The 24,846-nt window shown below is 34.5% G+C and overlaps 2 protein-coding genes across 3 annotated transcripts in view; one reads left to right on the forward strand and one right to left on the reverse strand.

Moving 5' to 3' along the window:
• LOC106058695 (zinc finger protein jing-like) overlaps positions 1 to 5,473 on the reverse strand; it is a 55,011-nt gene extending 49,538 nt beyond the window's left edge. Inside the window, exon 1 of one of the 2 annotated variants that reach the window (XM_013216169.2) lies at positions 5,135 to 5,473. In XM_013216169.2, the coding sequence (XP_013071623.2) occupies positions 5,135 to 5,466 (332 nt within the window). In that variant the 5' untranslated portion in view covers positions 5,467 to 5,473. The remainder of the gene's footprint in view (positions 1 to 5,134) is intronic. The other variant, XM_056033970.1, reaches the window with a different exon arrangement.
• Positions 5,474 to 5,570: 97 nt separating this feature from the next.
• On the forward strand, positions 5,571 to 23,872 carry LOC106058692 (uncharacterized). The gene is made up of 20 exons (XM_013216161.2): positions 5,571 to 5,735; positions 8,665 to 8,736; positions 9,824 to 10,099; positions 10,572 to 10,640; positions 11,181 to 11,255; positions 11,625 to 11,742; positions 12,179 to 12,294; positions 12,832 to 13,030; positions 13,219 to 13,297; positions 14,829 to 15,016; positions 15,132 to 15,208; positions 15,604 to 15,746; positions 16,433 to 16,740; positions 17,150 to 17,264; positions 17,945 to 18,095; positions 18,202 to 18,346; positions 18,632 to 18,762; positions 21,100 to 21,259; positions 22,870 to 23,007; positions 23,227 to 23,872. Exons 3-20 carry the CDS (start codon positions 9,828 to 9,830, stop codon positions 23,659 to 23,661), a joined length of 2,919 nt encoding a protein of 972 aa, XP_013071615.2. The 5' UTR covers positions 5,571 to 5,735; positions 8,665 to 8,736; positions 9,824 to 9,827; the 3' UTR covers positions 23,662 to 23,872.
• Positions 23,873 to 24,846: the final 974 nt, after the last annotated feature.

Genomic DNA, 24,846 nt, shown 5'->3' on the forward strand with positions numbered 1-24,846 from the left:
AGACCCTAGTGCCTAAGTAGTGAGACTAGACCCTATAGCGCCTAAGTAGTGAGACTAGACCCTATAGTGCCTAAGTAGTGAGACTAGACCCTATAGTGCCTAAGTAGTGAGACTCGACCCTAGTGTCTAAGTAGTGAGACTCGACCCTAGTGCCTAGGTAGTGAGGCTCGACCCTAGTGCCTAAGTAGTGAGGCTCGACCCTAGTGCCTAGGTAGTGAGACTCGACCCTATAGCGCCTAAGTAGTGAGACTCGACCCTATAGCGCCTAAGTAGTGAGACTCGACCCTAGTGCCTAAGTAGTGAGGCTCGACCCTAGTGCCTAAGTAGTGAGACTCGACCCTAGTGCCTAAGTAGTGAGACTCGACCCTATAGCGCCTAAGTAGTGAGACTCGACCCTAGTGCCTAAGTAGTGAGGCTCGACCCTAGTGCCTAAGTAGTGAGACTCAACCCTAGTGCCTAAGTAGTGAGACTCGACCCTAGTGCCTAAGTAGTGAGACTCGACCCTAGTGCCTAGGTAGTGAGACTCGACCCTAGTGCCTAAGTAGTGAGACTCAACCCTAGTGCCTAAGTAGTGAGGCTCGACCCTAGTGCCTAAGTAGTGAGACTCGACCCTAGTGCCTAAGTAGTGAGACTCGACCCTAGTGCCTAAGTAGTGAGACTCGACCCTATAGCGCCTAAGTAGTGAGACTCGACCCTAGTGCCTAAGTAGTGAGACTCGACCCTAGTGCCTAAGTAGTGAGGCTCGACCCTATAGCGCCTAAGTAGTGAGACTCGACCCTATAGCGCCTAAGTAGTGAGACTCGACCCTAGTGCCTAAGTAGTGAGACTCGACCCTAGTGCCTAAGTAGTGCCCTAGTGCCTAAGTAGTGAGACTCGACCCTAGTGCCTAAGTAGTGAGGCTCGACCCTAGTGCCTAAGTAGTGAGACTCGACCCTAGTGCCTAAGTAGTGAGACTCGACCCTAGTGCCTAGGTAGTGAGACTCGACCCTAGTGCCTAAGTAGTGAGACTCGACCCTAGTGCCTAAGTAGTGAGACTCGACCCTAGTGCCTAAGTAGTGAGGCTCGACCCTAGTGCCTAAGTAGTGAGACTCGACCCTAGTGCCTAAGTAGTGAGACTCGACCCTAGTGCCTAAGTAGTGAGACTCGACCCTAGTGCCTAAGTAGTGAGACTCGACCCTATAGCGCCTAAGTAGTGAGACTCGACCCTAGTGCCTAAGTAGTGAGACTCGACCCTAGTGCCTAAGTAGTGCCCTAGTGCCTAAGTAGTGCCCTAGTGCCTAAGTAGTGAGACTCGACCCTAGTGCCTAAGTAGTGAGACTCGACCCTAGTGCCTAAGTAGTGAGACTCGACCCTAGTGCCTAAGTAGTGAGACTCGACCCTAGTGCCTAAGTAGTGAGACTCGACCCTAGTGCCTAAGTAGTGAGACTCGACCCTAGTGCCTAAGTAGTGAGACTCGACCCTAGTGCCTAAGTAGTGAGACTCGACCCTAGTGCCTAAGTAGTGAGGCTCGACCCTAGTGCCTAAGTAGTGAGACTCGACCCTAGTGCCTAAGTAGTGAGACTCGACCCTAGTGCCTAAGTAGTGAGACTCGACCCTAGTGCCTAAGTAGTGAGGCTCGACCCTATAGCGCCTAAGTAGTGAGACTAGACCCTATAGCGCCTAAGTAGTGAGACTCGACCCTATAGTGCCTAAATAGTGAGACTCGACCCTAGTGCCTAGGTAGTGAGACTAGACCCTAGTGCCTAAGTAGTGAGACTCGACCCTAGTGCCTAAGTAGTGAGACTCGACCCTAGTGCCTAAGTAGTGAGACTCGACCCTAGTGCCTAAGTAGTGAGGCTCTTTTAGATCTAGTAATTCTCAACATTTAAACGCGAAAATAATTCAACAACCTTGGAAAACAGATCAGCGAAGAAAAGAATGTACTAGATACAATCTACTACTCACGTCTAAATTGCACTCAAAAGAGAAACAAAAAGCTTAGAACACAGATATTTCAAAGAAATTCTCGACTTTAACAAAACGTGTATCGGTATATAGAAATATTTACTTTAGAAACGGAAGCAAAACGAGAAACTTAGAAGAAAAACAAAACAAACTTGGGGACACTATGGCATGTAATTCCATTAAGAGTCAAGTAGCTTAGATCTTGTACATACGTGTCTATGTTCAAACAACTTACAACTGGAGCCCCATCCAATACAATCCATGTGCCTACGTGACTACAACCCTTTCGGAAACCTTTTAAAAAAACAAAATGGGTCGCTTCCCACAAGACCCCTCTCCAATGGTAGTATTTTGTTTTGTTTAAATCACCATCTAAAGTTCGCCCCCGACACTATTTCTAACTCGCAGCTACACGGGCATGCTGAGAAGCAACGGGAGGAGGGGGGGGGGAAAGGCATAGCCTAGGATGATGACCCTGCCCTTGTTGGTTTTTTTAGTCTTTCAAGTACCCCCCCCCCCTTTTTTTTTATCCCTTTGTCCAATAATGACAATGTAATTTTAAACTTGAACTTAATGATAGCCCACTTGTTAATACGTGGTCGCTGGATTGTAGCTCCAAACAGCTAGTACAACTAAACCAATGCAGGTGTATTATATTTAAATGAACTAACTTTTTAAATAACTTGTGAACAAAAACTCAATAGCACTTTCATTAATACTATATATTGATCCAACTATTGTGACAAGATAAAATGATAGTTTAACAAAATCTTACTACAGATTGAAAGTCTTTACTCTCAAACGTCTCCAATTCCTATTAACATTAACACCAAAACTGAAATATCGGAATTTCATAAGGCAACCAATAAGGAGCACAGCAAACATGAAAAGTAGCTATTGACTAGACGACTTTATATAGACAGAAATACTTCTTATACTTAACTTATACAACATAAACAAATTAGTCAAACATATGAGGACAAAAGTGAATCTCTTATCTATCAAGATACCCTAATGCAAAAAAGTGAATATTGTTTTCTTATAATAGAGGCTTTAATGCAGACATTAGCAGGCAATATCCATAAGTCCATACACTTTAAAAAGTGTCATGTTATTGGGTTTTGAGTTGAGTTTAAGTTTTGAGTTTAGGCACATCGGCACAATTTAGGCCATGTTGTGCCTGTAATCCTTTAAGGATCACTCTCCCTTTATATAACAAGGGCTAAATTCTATATACAGTTAAATCATTAAATCATGATTTGGAAACCACTGCGCAGTTCATCTCATATATTGGTCTAGTCATCTGAACACTCCAACATAACAATGAGAACTAAGAAGAAGAAAAAATCATTAAAAATAAGGTCTATTCAAAGTTAAAATAGTCATGTTATTGGGCCTGGTGGTGACAGTCAATTAATGCAACCAACAGTTGAGTTAGCAGTGATTATTTTTTTTTGATATTTTAAGCCATACACACAAACATTTATTAAATTTACTCAGCTTGGTCCAATAGTAAATAGTGTACAGCAGATACATTTTATAAGTACAATACATATGCTAATGCTGCTGAGTGACTGATTCTTATTATCCTGGCTCCAGGCCACTTCTACCAATGCCCCATTCTTTAGTTCCTGAAGCATTACTGATGGATGTCTCTTAATAGCACAGTATAGGATAGCTGAGCACTAACTTGAGACTGGGAAATTGCAATCTAGACTTCCAGCAAAAAAGTAATAATGGAAAAGGCAAACCACACATTACATCATGCTAGTGGGAGAAAGTAGTGGTTGTTTTCTACTTATTAATTTGCATATGGTCAGTTCCAAAAACCAAAAAAAAATGCTTTAAAATAAGGAGATAATGTAAGATCTATACAAAATGAATAGGGAAGTGTTGGAAAGCATATTAAACTTTTATTAAAGAAATCTAAAAAAAAAAATGTTTCCAGAACTTATGATAGAAAAGTTTATCTTTTAAATCCAAATATTTAAACACTAGCTGTAAAGTTAGGTAATTCTACTATGAGAACAAATATGTTTTTTCTTTGACAAAACATTAAGAGAGATTTGACTGATTCGTTGGCATCATTTCTATGTAACCAAACTTCAATTAGATATTTGTTGTTAAATAATTATTTTTTTTTACTAAACTTTGAGACAGAAATTTGTTTGACATGTGTTCTTCTTTGACTAAAGAGAAAGTGAGAGAGAGATTTGTTTATTTAGGAATTAAATTTATATATATATTTGTTTGATTTTTGTTAAATATTAGATCTAAACTTAGAGAGAGAGTCTTAATTCATTATGTCATGTGTTTTTCTTTGACAAATCTCTAAGAAGGATTTGTTTAATTGTCAGATATAGTTCTATTTTTTTTTAGTTAACTTTAAAATTCATGATCTTACTGACCATGCCACATATCTTCAAAATATAATGTATAAAAGACTCTAATTGACTCTTTAGAAAGATTATAAAATACCCCAATAAGGCATTAATTTTCAGTAACCACTGTCAATAGATTCTAAATATTTATTTCTAATAGATAAATCTAATTCTATGAACACTTATGGCGTGGTGAAAAGAGTGGATGGAGATAGCTCTAGACTCTAGACCTAATTAATGTTAATTGTGGAGATAGCTCTAGACTCTAGACCTAATTAATGTTAATTGTAGACTTTATCTTGATTTCTACTTGGACTCACTTTGAGATCATCTGTTTTTGTTGGCATTATTTAGAAATCTAGATTATTCTAGATGGATATGATTATAGATAATACCAAGGTTTGGACTCCAGTATAGGTATAAGTATAGGCATAGCCATAGGGCAGGGTATGAAGGTGCAGTTGGTTGAGATAGACTCTGCAAGACTAGTCAGCCCAGTTGTATCACTGTCACTGTCAGTGGGGAGTGTGAATGATGAGATTGATTTATTGAAATCATTGTCATTGATTGATGATTCAGTCTGACTTATTCGACTTGAATCAATGATTGAGTGTGAGAACCGCATGTTCAAGACATCAATGATCAAGATTCAACTAGACTAACGACACCAACGTCACTAAGTAAGACCATTCATTTCAAAATTCAAGTGTTTTGTTATTATTTTGTTGTTTTTTTTCCAGTCTAGAAATCTAGAACTAAGTTAAGGTTACAAAAGGGTAGTTCTAGAGCTCTGTTAAATTTGAATTTACCTTAAATCTAGTTCTGTAACGTCGGACACAGGCTCATTTATTTCTAATTTTCCTTTCTTCGAAACTTGATTGGAAACATGTCTTGAGCGAAGCAATGGGATCGATGGCTTAGCGAAAATTGTTGCTTCTGCAAGAGCTTCTTGGTTAGTATCCATCGCAGGATTTACATCATGTGATTCTCTATGGCTGTCATCAAAGAATAAGCTGTGCTGAAGACCGTTCTTTTTGCAAAGCCTGGAAATATCATAACAAGATTTTTCTACGGCACATTTTGTATCTATCAATCCAGTCTCCACGCACCCTACTACTACCGCCATAATGGCAACCACCATCCCTTGTGTCGTCACTATTATATGTGTAGTTTCCTTTTTTCCAAATGCTTTGTGACGTTTAGTGGGGATTTTCCAATTAAAATGTGCTAAATTTAGACCTATCATGGCTGCTCTGTTACACAAAAACAACATGTCAAAAATGAAGGCTTCTTGAAAACTTGATTATATTGCTTTATCAAGACCTCTTTTATGTCGCCACTCGGATAGTCTGCATTAATTGAACAACATGCACTTTTAGGGATGTTAAAAGATAGAATCTAGATCTAGTAGTAAGTATTAGATCTAGTTTAGAATATCAATATTTAGTCAATTTAGAAAATTTAGATTTAGACTGATGCCTCCTCATCCTCATCATCCTGATATTGAAATATTGAAAGAATATTCACAAGTCACAAAGACTAAAAGACTGAATTTCTGAAAGAGTGAAAGACTCGTCCCTTGCCCTAGGCCAGGGAGGCCTAGTCGTAGTGTCACTAGTGATTAGATTATATTAGTTCTAGAGTCTAGACTTAAGACTAGAGTACTAGACTCTAGTAACTAGTAGTACTAGACTTAGACTGACTAGACTTGAGTTGAGACTCTAATACTCTAATTCTAATCTCTAGTCAAGTACTCAAGTCTTTAGTCTAGTCAGTCTAGTGAGTCTAACTAACTCTAACTCTAAGTCACTCTACTCAGTCTACTGTCTACTCAGTCTACTGTAGTACTCTTAGCTCTAGTGATCTATCATCTAGATATAGATCTAGTCTATAGTACTACTACTAGTACTACTAGTGACACTCTAGTCACTAGTTCACTAGTCTAGATTCTTAGTATTCATTTGAGACTCTAGCTAGGCTAGTCCCGTTCAGTAGATGATTCGAAAATTAACTGCAAGTTGAAGTTTTTCAAGTTTTTGAACTAAGTAAGTTTAGATTTCTAGTTTAGAGTTTAGAGTCTGACTAAGAGTAGATCTAAATCTAATTATTCTAATAATCTATTATAATCTAGTTACAATCTACTGACTTAGTAAGACTTAGATCTAGACTCTAGACTTAGTCAGTTAAGTTGACTTGACAACTTTTTTTTAGTATTTAGATCTCTGTGGCATTTTATGTCTCGAAAGACTGATCTTTTCCCTTTGCAACTTCTTGTGTGACTAAAGAGGCCAATCCTTGATACACAGCTGCGATCGCAGGTTTGGGCATATGTAATCACCAGGCGCCGTTGCATTTTCACCCTTCTTTCTGCTCTGTTGTGTATGACATCTGTGACCCTTCCTTTATGCTCTCTCACCATGTGGATCTATCCAGTGCCACCTCTTCCCAGCTGCTAGTGTCAATTTTGAAGAGCTTCATGTCAGGTTTGCATACATCCGTATAATGTAAAAGTGGGTGACCAGAGGCTCTCCTGCCTTCTATTAGATCGCCATACAGAATGTCCTGTGGAAGTCGACCTACTGGCATTCTACAAACGTGGCCAAGCCAGCCAAGGTGTCTGCTGCTGATAACAGAGCGGATGTCCTGGCACCCTGCTCTTCATAGCACTTATCTTATCTTGCCACTCCTGCTCCCTGAACTCTATATTCTCCTCTGCCGCTGTTGGGGAACAGGTCATGTCCCACAGGACATGTGTGACGCAACTATAGTCACAATATACAAGAACAAAGGGGATCGGAGTGATTGCAACAATTATAGGGGTATCTCTCTCCTCAGTATAGTGGGCAAAATCTTTGCTAGAGTGGCACTATCCAGGCTGCAAGTGATAGCTTCTAGAGCCTACCCAGAGTCTCAGTGTAGATTCAGGAGTGGTAGATCCACTATAGACATATATTCTCTACGACTACTGCAGGAGAAATTCAGAGAGAGAGAGAGAGACCCCTTTACATTGTTTTTGTTGATCTGACTAAAGCCTTTGACATGGTCAGCAGAAGTGGCCTTTTTAAACTCCTAAGGAAAATAGGTTGCCCAAACTACTGAAGTTCATTGAGTGCTTTCATGAGGAAACTAAATGTACTGTCAAATTCAATGGAGCCCAATCAGCACCTTTTGAGATTTGCAGTGGTGTCAAGCAGGGATGTGTGCTCACACCTACTCTGTTTGGCTTATTCTTCTCCTGTCTACTGCATTATGTGTACAATGACATAAACGAAGGTGTGTTTCTCCATACAAAATCCTCTGGAAAACTATTTAATGTATCAAGGCTTCGGGTAAAAACCAAGGTTAGGAAGTTACTCATCAGGGAACTCCTGTATGCTGATGATGCAGCTATTGTGGCTGATTCTGATATTCAGCTACAGTCCCTGGTTGACAAACTATCTGCTGCTTGCCAGAAGTTCGGCTTAAACATCAGTCAAAGCAAGACTAAGATACTTGTCCAAAACACAAACACTGCACCTCAAGTAAGCATTAATGGCCAACCACTAGAAATTATTGATCACTTGTTACCTTGGCTCCATCATATCCAACAACACTCTACTGGATAAAGACATTAACAACAGGATAGCCAAGGCAATGGCCACCATGTCACGGTTGCAGAAAAGAGTCTGGGACAACATATTGCTGACTAACAGTACTAAAGCCCTAGTCTACCGGACCTGTGTGTTGAGCACCTTGCTGTACGGAAGTGAAACATTGTCAACCTACTAATGGCAGGAATAAAAGCTGAATGTCTTCCACTATTTAGATCTATAGTCTATAATAACTATACTGTTACTATACTGATATAATATAGTTATTTAGTAGATCTATAGTCTATAGTAGTCTATAGACGTATAGTACTAGCTCTATAAATTATTATGATTCATTGATTCTATGGATCTAAAGATCTAAGTGTAGAGTGTAGTCTAATACTTACTATAGTCTAACTATAACTATAGTATAACTATACTTGTTAATATTTATGACTACTAGATTCAATAGATCTATACTCAGATTACATACTCTGATTATATTGAGTATAGTTTAGTGATAGTTACTTTTAAGTCTTCTATCCTGAAGGCTTTCTAAATTTAATGATTTTACTAAAGGTGTTACTCTAGTCAAATGTGAATATTCGTTTGTTATGAATCTCACTGCTCTATCAACTAGTATACTAGACTATATATATATATATATATATATATATATATATATATATATATATATATATATATATATATATATATATATATATATATATATATATATAATTATATTAATAATATTATACTCCCTCTAGATTTTAGATCTAGTCTCTAAGGATTCTAGCTGTAGATGTCATTCAAGAGTAACAGCGTCACATATCAGTAATGTAAGAATTTTAATATGATTTATTTAAAATCTATAACATAGATTAGATCTATTGAAAATCTATTCTCAAAGAAATATGATTTTATAATAAAATTTAAAAAAAAAACTAAAATAAAAATAACCTGTACTAGATAAATCTAGAATAGATTAAATAGATCTCTAGATTATTTAAATATCTTATCTTGTAAAATACCTACGTTACTTAAAAAAAGAAGACGATTACATCCTACAAATTTCCTTAAGTCAATCTAGTCATGCATGTTAATTAATGACTTAAACTCTGCCAATTCACTAGTTTTTCTAGCAGACTCAGCAATCCATTCCATGCTCTAATAGCACTAGGGAAGAAGGAGAACTTGTAAAAATTGTCCTAGCATATATGGAACAAGGAATGTGGGTAGTTACTAACTAGATCTAGATCTATGACATCTATTTTTAATATTGATAACTACAATATAGATTATGTGGTAGAAATAACAGGTGGTACAAACTTTTGACCAGACAGACAGGCAGAGTGAGTTGATATAAAAAACTTTGTAAAAATACTCACATACAGTAATCTGGTTTAAGTTTCAAAACATTCTCATAAATAAATAGGCCTTACACGTTCTAGTCTTGTGATTCATGACAATTGAAAAGTATTTGGTGGGAAAATATAACAGCCCCCCCCCCCCTCCTCCTCCTTACCTTCAATTCAGAGTAAAGCTCCTGGATATTTTAAGTATTTAAAATAAGAGAGATACATTTTCCAACCTTTCTTTTTTTTTTTTTTTTGGGGGGGGGGGGGGTAATAATGGCTTTTCACCTCTTACCGCCACTGGTTGACACATTGGTAACTCTATCTTACTTGTTATTACCCTGTTCTATTGATCAATTTGAAAGATTTCATTGGCAAAGAATTAATTCTCATTTCAAGATGACCAAACTTGATCAAATGATTGCCAACAATGTATCTTGTTTATTTTGAACACATTTTTTTTTACATAAAAAAGTAAATGATAATAACATTAATTGGAAGTGTAACCACATATCAGTAGAAAATAACATTTGTTAAGGTATAAAAAATATTTTGCAATTTTTCTTCACAGCATAATGATGCAAACATTTTTAGAAGATGCAGAAAACTCCCTAAATCACAGAACCACTGCTCAAAATGGATCACAGTCATCAAATGATTCAGATTATGATGATGATGATCCATTTCTCTATGACCAGTTCTTGCATGATCCTGACTGGGCAAAAGCAAATAGAGAAGAGGTGGTGGCGAAAGTGTTGGTTGATCCTGGACCATTTCGTTACAACAAGAGGGTATTTGTCACTAGTCTTCCCGCTGCTCTTTTAGTTTTAGCTCTGGGGGGTGAAACGTAAGTAGATTTTTGTTTATTTATAGGTTAATTGAGAGTTTAGATATTGATTGCCACTGTTTCTGAATCCTGTAGTGGCTCGACTTCACCATTCATTAATGGCTGACCCTGATTCAGCTTTTCTAGCTCGTCTTTAGTAATTATTATCCTAGTCATCTCCCAATCAGTAAAGTAAATTTTGTTTTAAGTTGAGTGATGATTAAAAAAAATGAATAGCAATAGCACAGTTATTTCTTTGGTGTGAAATATTATAAAAGTAAATAGACAAACTACTTTTAAATGGTTTCATGATGGTTGTTTTTAGGTGATTCATAATTTTTAATATACTTTTCATAAAAAAAAAATTCAAAATGATGTTTGATTTTTTTTTTTTTTAGCTTTAGATAGTGTCAAATTATGTACAATTATAATTATGTTTGATATTTCCTGCTCAACTTGGCATACATTTGAAAGGATATAAATGTAATTCTAGGTTGGTACTTATGGCTGCAGTAGGAACAGCTTTATTGGCTTTTATGTCTCAGTTAGGAGACAGCAGAAGGTCAGTATAACCTTAGAAGTCATTTGGAAATATTTTATTATTTGCTGTTTGATGCTTGAGAAATACAGGCTTTACTTTGACTAGAATTTTGTTAAAGCAGACTATGAGATTCATAACTCTACAAAATAACCTTACAAAATGAGGTATCTAATGATGCAGTTAAGTTTAATGGATTATAGTAAGAGCTCCCTTTGTATTTTTGAGTGAATACAAATCTTTACCTTGCCAAATAGAAGGGTACTAGATAAACAATGCACTTCATTATCCTCCATTATTTTAGTTTTCCCTTCTCCATTTAATTACTGATCTTTGGCATGGGTTAAATGTTGAAGCAGCTTTTAATCATAACAATGAAACTATTTTTTTTTTTCAAAATAGATGGAAATCAATTATTTTTATTTAAGGTCAAAAAAAAAATGCAACCTATAATTTAATCAATAATTTTTTTTTTATTTAAAAAAATAATGTTGTTTTCATTCTCTGAAGATAATTTGTCATTATCATCTTATTAAGTCACACATGTGTTTTACGTCTTTGCAGATGTGTTATTACATTTGTCATTATCTTCATACCAAGTCACACATATATTTTAGCTTCAGTCATTCCTCTCCTATGGTGAGTTGTTGTTCATTTTCTGTTGAAAATGAACTTTCTATCAGATACATATCATTCAGCACTAGAGCAAGTTGTTTTTTTCCCCCTTGTATTCTACTAATAGTCACTATTTAGACTTTCTTTGTACTCTTACTGTTCAATGAATGAGATTTCAATCTTAGTAATGCCATCTGTATGTAGTGCAAAATATAATAGTCAGTCATGAAGGAAATTAGATCTGTTTTTAATCACAATGCCATTAAGATTCAAAATATTTAAAATGTTATATAATTAGAGATCCATTTTCATAGTTTGTTAAGAATGTTTAAAATGTGACATAATGTAAGAATGTTTAAAACATGACATAATGTTTGTTGTATATGTCTTCAGGTTGTCAGGCTGGCACAGTCTGTTGATAGCACTTGTCAATTTGTTTGTCATACTGACTGCTGGTTGGGTCTTACTGCAGTTTAAAGCTTTCAGAATGGAAGAACCAACAATTGCTTCTGTAAGAACAAATTGTAGTATTTATTGATACAGAAAAGGGTTTTAAAGGATTGTCAGAATGGTGAGATGCAAATTTCATAGAGTTGCACCATTTGAGATGTCAACGTTGTGGACTATTTAGTATTTAGTGAATGGGTTAAAAGACTAAAACTGTCAAGAATATATGGGTTTTTGTTTTTTTCTCTTCTGTAGCATTAAATTAAATCTACACACATTATTTGTATTTCCAGGATGCTGTAACTATGGATACTTAAATAATTCTCAATCTACTATTAAAATATTTACTCATCCTGCTGTATGCCCATTATATATACATATATAGACTATAGTTTGTTTCTTATCTTAAAACATTCATACACATTATAAATTTGTTCTTTGTTTTGATTTAATTAAAAATGAAAAAAAAAATTACTAAATCTTTCTTTTTTTATCAAAAGGTCATTGAGCAAATGCTGTTTACAATTTATCCTCTTGTGTGCACTGGACTTGTTTGTTGGGCATTAGGAGCAGTCATTTCCACATCAGTCATTCCAGTTATCTTTTCTTGTATTTGGTGAGCATATTAAACACAAATGAAGCACACCTTATTAAAACTTTATCTTCTAAAATCGATTTATCTATTTCTTAGAAAAGTAAAAGCTAGTCTTTTTCAAAGTAAGATTTTGTATGGTTATAAAAAGTATCATTTCTTGGCATTAAGCTTGGCAAAAAAAAAAAAGAGATCAAAATGAACCACCTGAGAACTACAATAATGGATGTTGCCCTTTCAAAATCTTATCTTTTAAAGATAGCCAACCAAATAAAAATTTGCTCTACAAACAAATGTTTAATGTCTTTAAATTTTGTTGGAAAATAAAAGACATATTTTGGACAGTAAATAATTAATAAAATATCAAATGTCTATTATTTATAGAGATCATTTTCCTCCAGGATAGTTTGTTGTTTGACCTGAAAGCAATTGTTGACTTTTTACATTTTTTAAAATTTTTTGTTACATTTTTTTGTAATAGTATTTCTATGATTTGTCTCAAACTGAACAAACAGCCATACATCTCAAAATGGTTGCATATGTTGTTTTCTATTCTTTCAGGTTTGTCTTGCTTCAATTGTATCTGGTACCCACTTTGTCTTCATTTAAAACTCAGTTAAAGCCAGATGACAACCTGGATGTGGTGCAGGTGCCAATAGTTGTGGCCACTGTGGTTGTGTTTGTCTTGCTGGGTCCACTGCTCCATATTTTCTTGTCTTTCTTTGCTGCTGATGCTCCAGGTTTCACGACATTGTTTTTTGTGAGTATTTTATTTTTTCAAATTTATTTTAGTTTGCTCATTGTATCTGCATCTTTCTTTTCATTCAATTTTTTTTAATTAGTTGTAGCAGAAGTCAACAAGCCACCAATCTCTGTTTCTTCTTGTTAATAAACATTCATGTATTCTGAGATTTATCTGCTACCATACTGATGTTTTATACTTTTCAGGTTCATTTGTTGTTTTTGTTTTCTCTATCTCTCTTCCTGTCCACCCTGCTAAGTATAAGTCAGATATTTGAATACTTAGGTGAGTATAGAATAGTGTTGTTTTTTTACATTTTATGTTAGTAACTAAGTTTTAAGATTTGTTTTTAAACATACTTTATTTGCATTGAATACGATAAACTGGGCATCAACAAAGCATATTTAATAAGATTAAAATCTAGTGACTTCCAATTTACGAAAATAATCAGACAGTGATACATTCGACATAAGCCATTGACATTTGTATTTTTTGCTTGATAAAAATCAAAGTTTGCTTAAGATGTTAACAAAAAAATCTGAATTGTATTTCAGACGCAAATTATTCTGAAAATAATTTTTTAAAATCTAGAGATCTTTCCTGAGTAATGTGCTTTACTTTGCTACGGTGAACATTATTATTTCTAGATTTTTAGAATAAAAAGCTCTCTTTTGTTATTTTTATGCACATTAAATACATCTTATGTTATAAATACATCTTATTATAATTATTCTTGTTAATCTCTTAAAAATAATTTATTAGCTGAAAAAATAATTGATCCAATTTGTACGCATCTTGCATATTTTGTACGCAAATGAACACGTAAATACGCTAGTACGGTTTGTCATCTAAAAAGCCAAAATATTTTAATTAAATAAAGCATGTTGTAGCTAATCATATAAGTAGAAAACCTAAATTCAAAGAATGAAACCAGGGACCTTTTCTTATGCTGAAAAAAAGCATTAAATTCTTGATTCTTTGTGCCCCCCTGTTTGTTTTATCAAAACAACTTCCAGCATCAGATAATAGCTTTATCTTACAACAGCTATGGAGTTTATCTATTTAGCAAACCCAATAGCCCAGCTTCTATATTAGAAATCAAGTTCAATAACTAAAAAGCATTATCTGTCTGAAAACAAACTAGTGATTGTGGAGGTTGCGAGAGCTTCCATTGATGACTCTGCAAAGAAAGGTCTGAAAGAAGAAAATCTTAATTCTTTCAAAATCTGATAAAATATTTCCAGTGTCTGCATACCTTGTAAAGAAATTGCCTATAAATACTACTACTTTTATAAAACTAGATGTCACTGATCTTCCCAAGCAAACCTTTTCGTCTTGTTTAAGTCTTACTTCACTTCAAACACAAAATTACCATTCTTTCAAATACATTTTATGTCTGTGCTATTACAGAATCAGGCATTGTGATCATAAAAATCATTGCCAAGTGACAAGAACGGCATCATTTGAACGTATTCTTGAAAAGGCTAAAAGTGTAAAATATTTTGACAAATGTACAGAATGTCGTATTTAACTTTATGCTGTGTTAATTTTTATGATTGCTGCATTTCATTATGTTACTTTCTTGAATGATTTTAGTCTTTCATGAGTATATTTTTTATTATTTAGGAAAATACACATTTGCCTCTCAAAATACACATTTCCAGGTCTGGGAATACACATTTACATTTGTGCATGTAGGCATCTCTGCCTTGCTCATGTTCAGAATGAAGTTTTTAACACATTGCTATTTTGGTTTGTGAATTTTTTTTGTTTATAATACCAATTTTTCTTAAATATCATTTTTTTGTAAATTTAGGTCTACCTACTAGGACATCCATAAATGTCCGCTGGATCAGTGGCATTATCTGCACCTGTTTGTCTTATCCTGTGTTACATGCCTATGGATTGGACTCCCATTTTCTGCCCCTTCTCCCTGTTGCCATAGGAATCTTCGCAGCTCTTGGTGTTGTGCTGGCCTTTAAGAAGAAAAAAGTTGCCATGGGGGTGAGACACGTAGTTCATTACTACATTTATTTTGTACAAAACTAAGGAAATAAGAATGTTTCAATCAGTTAGCTTCTTGACAATGTATACAACTTTTTTTTTTTCTTGTTTGCAGGTTTTAGCTCTTGTACTAGCCTTGAGTCTTATTGCACTCTTCATCTTGTGGATACAGAGAATGCCTCATAATTTACAATATCCTACACCAACATTTTCCAATTTAAAAAAAAATAATAAAAAAAAAGATTGGTTTTCTATTTAGTAATTACTTTGATTAATATTGCAATGTTTAATTCTTTACTTTATTAATTTTTCTATTATAATTGTTGCCTTTCTTTCACTGGAAGGTCAGATTTGGGACATAACATTTGGTTTATAGATTGCAAGTTGTGAAAAATGTGCTTTTTATCAACCATTTAAAGTCCATTAGTCCTGTAAGGCAGGAAAACAACTTTTTTAAAACTGTTTTGTCCCCAAATATTTTTCATATCTCTTTGATTTAGTAAGGTGAAATATATCTCATATTGAACTTAGAACATTGATTTATATATTCATATCTTTTGTACTTGTTATCCTTAACATTTGACCAGGCAATATTTTCTAGGTATATTCCCATTGAACACTTTCTACTTTTTAATGTGTGCCAATTTTCTTCTCTGTCTTCTGTGTCTGTGGATGGCATCCATCAATGCAAAAGAGTTGCTTGGTGTACTTATTATACTGCAAGCGTTTGGTAAGCCAATTGTTCTTCCTTTCATCGTAATAGAAACATTTTAATTAGACCTCAGAATAATATGTGGTAAATAATAATAATAATAATCTGATGAAGAGGCAAAATAAAATGAATAGGTTCTTGTAATTTTTGTTGCTTTGAACTAAAAACCATGTAATATGCATACACTAAAGACTCTGCACATTCTGGTTCCTTCTGTCTCAAAAGACAATGGTTGTTTCCTGATGAATTACAAATGAGCCACTTTACAGCAGCTCCAGTTTCCTCTGTTGCGCATTTCAATGCCTTAGATAAAAGGGATGGCCCATTCATCATAGTCCCTCTCTTGACATAGATGATGTGATTCCAAAGCTTTGCATAACATTTGGCACCTACTCAATTGCAGAAGCTGGTGGAGGGAGTATCATAGTTGATACTCCAATGCCAATGACTTGATATTGTCTCCTGAAACCTTAGTACTGCAAAATGAGCATTTAAAAAAAGAGCAGAAGGCCTCAGGCTGAATATATTTCTGCTGAAGATTTGTTGTTGTTTTTTAGAATGTTCAACTTTACAACATATAAATCAGAGAAGAATCAGTGAGGATAACCAATTGTTTATTTTGATCAAGATGAAATGATGAGGCAATTACACAAGTATTTTGCTCATAAGTATCAAATTAAAATGTTTTCTTTTTTTCCCCCCAGTTTTAACCATTTGTGAAATTTCTTTGCACAATTCTAACTTTTACTCTGCCACCAAAATTCAACTGACGGCCATCACTGCCAGTTATACTCTGCACCGCCTTCAGGTATCAGATAAAATCACCCGGCAGGTGGCTATCATTGCAACAGGAATCCACACCGCTAAATCTCTTGCCAGTGCTACATCGGTGGTACTAGATGGTGACAGCAGAACTATCACAATGCTGGAAATGTCAGCTTTAATGTTTATGACCTACTCCTTGGTGTCTGTGTTTCTGTATGGAACAGTGGGAGAGAAGTCTGGAATGGAGGTAATTGGGTCAGCGTTCAAATTAACATCAGTGAAATGTATATTTTATTTATATATATGAGAAAGGTCTCTGAGGCTATCACTTTATTTAGTAAGCTTTTTTCTATCAAATAATTTGAAAATACTGTGTTTCTTCAAACATATATTAGTAAGATTCTTCATATCACGTATGACTTGGACTCTTTAAAACTTCTACTTAACTGCTCTAATTTTCAATTCCTTATTCATTGCTTCCATGTTTCTTCTGAATGTATCACCCCAAATTTTCAACGTATCAACTTTAAAATCTAGTAGGCTGAATAATGCTATATACTTTTTCATAATAATTAGCCATACATTTTGACTTTCAGTTGTCCTCAGATTCTTGGCATTAAATACTTTTGTCCTTTCAAATTGTTTTCTGTTCTTAGGTTCTGAAACAATTGCTCATGCTGTTGGCATCTCTGGCAATCAATAGTCACCAGCTGCTGCTTCCAGTTTCTATGATGCTGTTCCAGGGCTCAACATCTTTTACTAATGTCATTGGTGAGTTAGTTTGAAACAGAACATTTAAATTTGAAACACTATTTAAACAAATATTCTGAATTTTTTTTTTTTTTTTTTGCCTTAGACTAGAGAATTCATTTGCTTTGGTAAATGCATCTCTTTTTGTTCTTATTTCTGTGTGTTTTTTCATGGTTATGGGGAATCCTACATAACATTGCATATGTTTCTTGATAGGCATTTTTTAGAAAAAAAGGTTACTCGCACATACCCTGCAATCGCATAAAAACAAATTAGTACCACCTGCACCTTTATATACCCCACTTGTGCAAAACATGACTTGCCATAAACTCCTGGTACATAAAGTACTATCATCTGTACTATTTGTTTTCTTGAGGCTTAGAATGAGATGTTAATAAGGCTTTCCCATGTACATTTCACAACCACACAGGAGGTAGAGGTATAAAGACCCACTGGTATTTCCAAATTTTGTAACCCCCCTCACCTTTGTTTACCTTGCACAGCTGCCATCCATTTGTAAAAACATGTATAACCTACAGGTTATATGCTTGAAAATCTGGTACATACATACAATGCTGGAAGAAGAAATTTTAACATAATAATTGTATTTTTTATTTTTTTTTTTCATTTCATCTGGAAGCAGCTTTCAGTAAAAAAAAATAAAAAATGTTTCTGACCTAATAATAATTTGTTCCAATCAGGTTTGTGGTGCATGATAGGAGGAGGTCTAGTTCTTCTCTACAGTCAAGCCATTAGCTCTATTTATTCACTACAAATCTTAAAAGTGGCCCTGGCATTAGGTGTGATGGGAATATGTGTGATGATATTGCACCCTCAGTTGGCATTCAGCTTGTAAGTATATCTTTGTTTTGTTTAGCTTTCTGATCTATTTGTCTCTTGTCAAAGACATTCTAGACCTAAAAGTCAAATGTTTCCTATGAAAAATGTCTTGTTTCAGCCACTCAGTTTTTCAGTGGTCAGAAATCTTGAGTTTATTCTCTTTGGCTGCCATCCTCTCTCTGCAAGTAAAGCTAACCCCAAACCTGCTGGTCATTGCTGCCATTGTTTTCTCTGTTTGCCCAGGCATGAGAGCATCATTGTATGTAAGTAGACTAGTGGCCACCAGTGGTAGACTAGAAGAAAAATCATTTTGTGATTTTTTAAAATTGTTTGTTCATTTAAAATATTGGTTGCTCTTGTTTAAAGAGAGTAAATAAAAGACATTTTGGATTTGTTAGCTCATCATCTCCAAACAAACATAACAACACACACACTATAAATAGTTTTAACCATGTTATTTGTTGTAAAAATGTATAATAGAGAATTTCATTGCTTGGTCTATAATTAACAATTCCTTTTTTTTTTTTCTTTTTTTTTTTCTTTTTTAGCTTTGGTCTCACCTGTCTGTTTGGTACACAAGTCTATGTGTAGTTGACACATGTGCTCTGCTTATTTTAGTCTTTGTGTGTGTTTTTATATCAGAGATGACTGAAGCCTCTGACAAAATCATGAAATTTAGGTGAGTGAAAATTTTTCAATTGTTTTAGCTCATCAGCTGACACTCCCATCATAAAATTTGCTGATGACACAGCAATCACTGGCCTTATTGCAGGTGATGAAAATATGTACCATTCAACAATTAACACCTTTTACCAATGGTGTATAGATAACTTTCTAATTTTAAATTTCAGAAAACTAAAGAAATGATTATTGATTTTAGGAAAAACAAAGACCATATTACAGAAATTCATATAAATAACCAAACCATAGAACAAGTACAAGAATATAAATATCTAGGTACAAACTGATATGGAATGGTCACTGTCTAAACATATACAAGAAAATTCACCTTTGACTCTTCTACCTCAGAAAGCTAAGAAAATTTAACATAGACAAAACAATAATCAAACTTTATCAGCAGTCTAATCAACTTTGCCATCACCTTCTGATATGGTAATACTTCACTGGCACAAAGACTAATTAAAAAAGCATCGTACATCACCCAAATACAGCTACCATCTCTTGAAGAGCTTTTTCAAGAAAGATGCATTTCCAAAACACTCACGATTCTTAAAGAAAACCTGCTCCCATTAAACCACTGTTACATAAGATCTGAACGAAGTGGTCGTCTCCTTTCCATTAGGACTAAAACAGAAAGATTTAAAAACTCCTTTATCCCACTGTCGGTCAGAGTGTTACAAGATCAGCTGTCGTCATCGAGAAGTACATAGAAGTCTAATTCATAAAGCGCTGGTTGTGAATGTGTATGTGTGTGAGTGATTGCTGTTCGAATTTTTTCATCCATATTGTTTTTGTACAGTAGTTACGCTAAGGTTGTCAATTGTAATTGTAGTCAAACTGAATTTCCATTTGATTGGATCAATAAAATTATCTTATCTCTAACTTAACAGTTAAGTGAGTTCTTTTTAGCTGAATCACTAGTACATATTGTCAAAAGTACTGACTTATCAGCACTAAGACAAGCTGCCAACTTATCCTAGGTGTACCCATGTCTTGTTAACTTTGAGTCAAGATTCACAATAGTCAAGTGAAGATTTTAACTCTTACCCTTGGCATTTTAAATATTGACCTAAGTATTTAAAACAAAATATTGTCCATGCAAATTATTTTGGAACAGCCATTTATTTTAATTTACTTATAATAAGCATAAGATTTAATGCCTTTTTAAAAATCTTAATTTCTGAAAAGTTTTTTTTTAATAATACTATTATTCTAGATGTCTTGCATTCAAAATAGCCCCAACATAATAGCTCGAAATTTCCAGACAAAATAGTCTATACTTATATGTGATGTGTATAAAAGTACCGGATTTTAGTAAGTGAAGGTCCTGGGAAGCATTTTTTGTTACTGTCTCTATATTCTTTAATATTTATAGATCTAAAAGTATACCATAGTTGCAGACAAAGAGAGTACTTTAAAATTTTATCTCATTCTCCTTTTTCACCAATATTTAAAATGCATAACTTGCTAAAAAATATGTTTCTGAAATGTGGTGACCTCGTTCAAGGGTTAGGTTTAGGATGATGTGTGTGTTATCTCTCTTTAATTAAACTAGGGTGTCTCTTGCTGCAACATTGGCAAACTTAGTTAAGATGGCGATTATATTTCTTATACCGTCAAATGTTTGTTTTATCTGGCTGTGACTGACCATTAATTTTGCTTTTTCCTGTCCATCTTTGTTTAACACCATCACATAGATATCAAAGTTCAGGAGTGTCAATTTGGATTGTAGGCCCAAATCAACTTTCCTCTTCTCCCAAGTATATCTTTCATGAGAAAAGAATATAAACCCCTCCTTCCTCTCGTTATGGTAAATTCTTATCCTGGACAAAAATCAGCAGTTGTAAATTCTTGAACGGTGTGTTAATCTGACCAGTATGGAAGTATCTTTGCTTGTTTTGAAGTGCTCTTTTGGACTTTAAATAAATGATATAAAATATTTAAAAAATGGCTCTATTAATATTTTACGATATCTAAAAGTCTTTCTTGCAAAATGACTGAAAGAATTTTCATGCGCTATTTTCTTTGTGCTATTTTGTCCGGGCTATTTTGACTGTAGTTTAGTAAAAATTAATTATATCTCTAGCTCAATTGTAAAATAGAAGATTTAAGTTCATTGTACAGTGAATCAAGGAATTAGATTCATTTAAAGTATAATTTAAACTATCTTTCTATTCTTTAACACATACAGGTGTTTGTAGATTATACCCTAGTTCTAGTTTTTAATTGGCTAATTAAAGCCATCTATTTTATGATCAATGAAAAAAAAAAGTAATTTTCTGGGTCTTGTTCTAAGAAGGACTTTGACCAAATTGCTCTCATTTCTCTATTTCAGTATTGTGGCTGCAATGTCTTGTTCATTGGGCTTGTTGTTATTGGACATTTGTCTTCTGATGCCCACCTTCTGGTACCTGATGGAAATGCCTGCATGGAAAGCTATTCTCGTCACATGCTTAATCATTTCCATAACCTTGAAAGTTGTCATGACAACAAAAGTCAGTAACTTGTTTTGTTCACCTCAAAGCTGTAGTTCTAATAAGTATTTCTAATTTATAGTTGATATGTTCACTTCCTTGAACAAATGTTATCATCATTATTATGTAGAAGCTCATTCTCACATAAAAAAAAAAACAATTGATCTACAAATTTATTTATATTATAATTACAATCAATTTTGTAACATGCAATAAATGTGGGATGGGTGGCTGAGTTATAATGGCTACCTATCAAGTAGGCTTCAGTTCAAATCCTGATTTAGGGGATTTGCTTTGCTGAGCCCCTAAAGGCAGCACTGAAACCTCATAAGTGACCCTTGCATTACCATGCAATCCGAGCATCATATTTTGTGCCTTATTATGAGAATTCATTCCTGTGTACAAGCATAATGTTTGATAATTCATCAAAAAGTGAACACATGCATCTATGGCAAAAACATGTATATATAATTGTACAAAATGCAATTTATTAATAATACTAAGCTCTGCACCTTGCAGTATCATACACTCCACTTAGTTATGTTTTATTTTAGTTATTTATGTTGTATTTTAGTAGTAATGTTGTATTTTAGTTAGTAATGTTGTATAGTAGGTATGCCTAATCTATCATTACAGACAATGCGTTATACTAGTATTACACTGTCAAATCTATCAAAGATCTTTAATAATAGGTTAAGCAATTGTCAATCACAGCAGTCTATGGGCACCTTTTACAAGAAAATGTAAAATCTTTTATGGATTTTACTATCTTTCAAAGTGCCATTAGCTCATTGGGTGCCTGCCCAATGTCCACAAAAGAGATAGGACCAAAGCATACTGACCATGCTATAACATGAACATCCCATCCATCCCAGTGGCGCTACAGCCCATGGAGGGCTCTGGCCTGCATTAACACATCCTTCCATTCAGATCTCTCCTGGGCCTTTCGTCTCCACGCCCTAACCCCAAGCTGCTTCAGATCTGCTTCCACGTCATCTATCCATCGCATTCGGGGTCTGCCTTTGAGTCGCCTGCCTTTTGGTTTTTGCCTGTATACGATTTTCGCCCCTCTGTTGTCTGACATTCTTTCAAGGTGACCTGCCCAACGTAGTCTGTTCTTTTTTATTTCGTTCACTATTGGTGGGTCTTCATATAATTGATATAACTCATGGTTAGTGCGTGTCCTCCACCCTGTTTCATCCTGTATGGCACCATAGATTTTCCTAAGGATTTTTCTTTCCCAAGTGTTAAGTAAATTTTCAGATGTCTTTGTCAGTGTCCAGGTCTCACTTCCATACATTGCTGCTGGTCTTATTATAGTTATAACATGAACAGTGCGCTGAATAAAATTATTATTTTAAATCATTACTTATTTAACTACTTAAGATATCTACGTTTTATTAAAACTTGTTTAAAGTTTATCCAAATAGCTTACAATCATTGCTGACCTAAGCAAAATTGAGGATTATTTACTCAGAAAAATGTTTTTAAAATAATAATTTTACAATAAAAATATACATGCAAATTTTTGCAGCCTTATGATTTCTGTGACATCAATTTAGAGAAAAATGTTCCAATTAATTTATCCATTAGAATTACTCCTAGTTAACTTTTCTTTCTTTTTTAAAAAGGGACCTGACAGACTTCCCACATCCAGTGTAGAGGAAAGAAAATTGTCCCTTCCATTAATAGCTAACATCATTACCTTGGCAGCATTTCTAGTGGCTTGCTCTCAAGGTCCTTCCGATCCAGTCCTGCATGACTTGTGGGTAAGTGACTTTTACACCAGGGACATAACAAGTTGTTTGCTTGTTTTGTTTGTTTGGGTTTTTTTAATAAATTTTTTTTATCTCTTTCTTAAATTTTTTTTTTTTTTTTTTTTTTTGCTTACAACTCTTTAACACCTCTCAAAAATACACACAAAAAAAACACATTTTGATCTTTATATTTAAGCTAATAAACATTTTAAATTTCACTTTTTATGACAGTGTTGTACATTTACCACCATACTTGGATGCTTGCACCAAGACCACATCTTCTTGCCGCGACTCACAGGGGACAAACAAGCGACACCCACTATTATGGCTTCTCTGGGCATTCTGATCATCTCCACCATCTGCAGGTCAAGGCTGTGGTCATGGTCATCATTCCTCATCATTGCCGGCGGCATGGTGGAGGTCATTCTGGTATTCCTGATCCTGCCTGTGTTTTACGTCGCGTGGGGGATACTTTGGCGAGGGCAGATCCTATCTGAGCCTGCTGTGGTGTTCCTGACCCCGTACAGTATCTTGCTGATTCTTCTGGCCACCACGTACTCCACATGGATCTTGGCTGTCTCTTGCCTGGTAGCAGGGATGTGGATGTTGATGTACAAACTTCCAATGGTACCATACAACTCAGACTCAGTGGATCACTACAGATAGTCATGGTAAATGGGGATAGTCATGGTACTTGGGGTTGAATGGGATGTACAACTCAGACTCAGTGGATCACTACAGATAGTCATGGTAAATGGTGATAGTCATGGTACTTGGGGATGAATGGGATGTTTGATTACTGACAATGAAATCATGTTACTTTGTTTATTTGTGTAATTTATAATCATAAATGTTTTTTGCAGGTATGATAGGTGCACTTAATTTAATTGTGTATTTCAAAATGTAATATAGTATCATTATGATTAATAATGGATAAGTGGATATTATTTATTTAAAAACATAAGGTCATGTAATATTTTATATCTAAAGAGATCCAAGTATTTCCTGAATTGAGACTTGTCCACTCCAACACTAGTCAACACTAGCAAGAAGTCCTTTGTACATTTGTTCTTATCAAATCAAGATACATTTTTAACATCTTGTGCATTTAGATCATTTGCACTGCAAAACATTTTGCAATGCATATTCATCTTTCTGTATTGTCTCTTTTCTACTTGAATGTATTACCTGTAAGTAATATTTCCATTCTTACCCCACCTTACTTCTTTGTTTTAATTTAATATTTTAATGGTGAGATTTTTTTTTTATTGTGCTATATTTAATGCATAAAAAAAAATTCAATCAAAAGTTTTAAATCTCACAAATTTCTCAGCTTAAATTAGAACACATAATGTTTCATGTTAAACGAACTACCCGATACCTTTGTATATTGAAATGTCCTCTCTTGTTTAGCTGAGCTGTAAAATAACTAGATTTCATCTTATTATTAACACTTTTATTTAATCTTTGATGAACTCTGCTATTTCTAGAATTTTTGTATTATCAAACAAATACCAATTTTTGTTAAGACTATAAATGATTTCTTTGTTAGTTGCTGTTTATCACTTCATAGTTCTGTACATATTCCTTTTTGTTATTTTGTAGAATTGCTATGTAAAAAAAATGTTTAACAACTATTTGTGTTGTTGTTTAACTTGTAAATTCAATGGTAGAAATTTCTCCCACATCCATTCTTGGATCAAGTTGAAACTTTGCACAATTATTCATTGGAATAGACAATACAAGAATCAATTGAAAAAAATAACCAAGTAGTCAATTACCTACTGGTTATTAGTTATTTTGTTTGATACTAACAAGGGAAATTAATCCTTAAGTGTTCACAGATAAGGT

Source organism: Biomphalaria glabrata, chromosome 6, assembly GCF_947242115.1.
Source record: "Biomphalaria glabrata chromosome 6, xgBioGlab47.1, whole genome shotgun sequence".
In the NCBI taxonomy this organism is placed as follows: domain Eukaryota; kingdom Metazoa; phylum Mollusca; class Gastropoda; family Planorbidae; genus Biomphalaria; species Biomphalaria glabrata.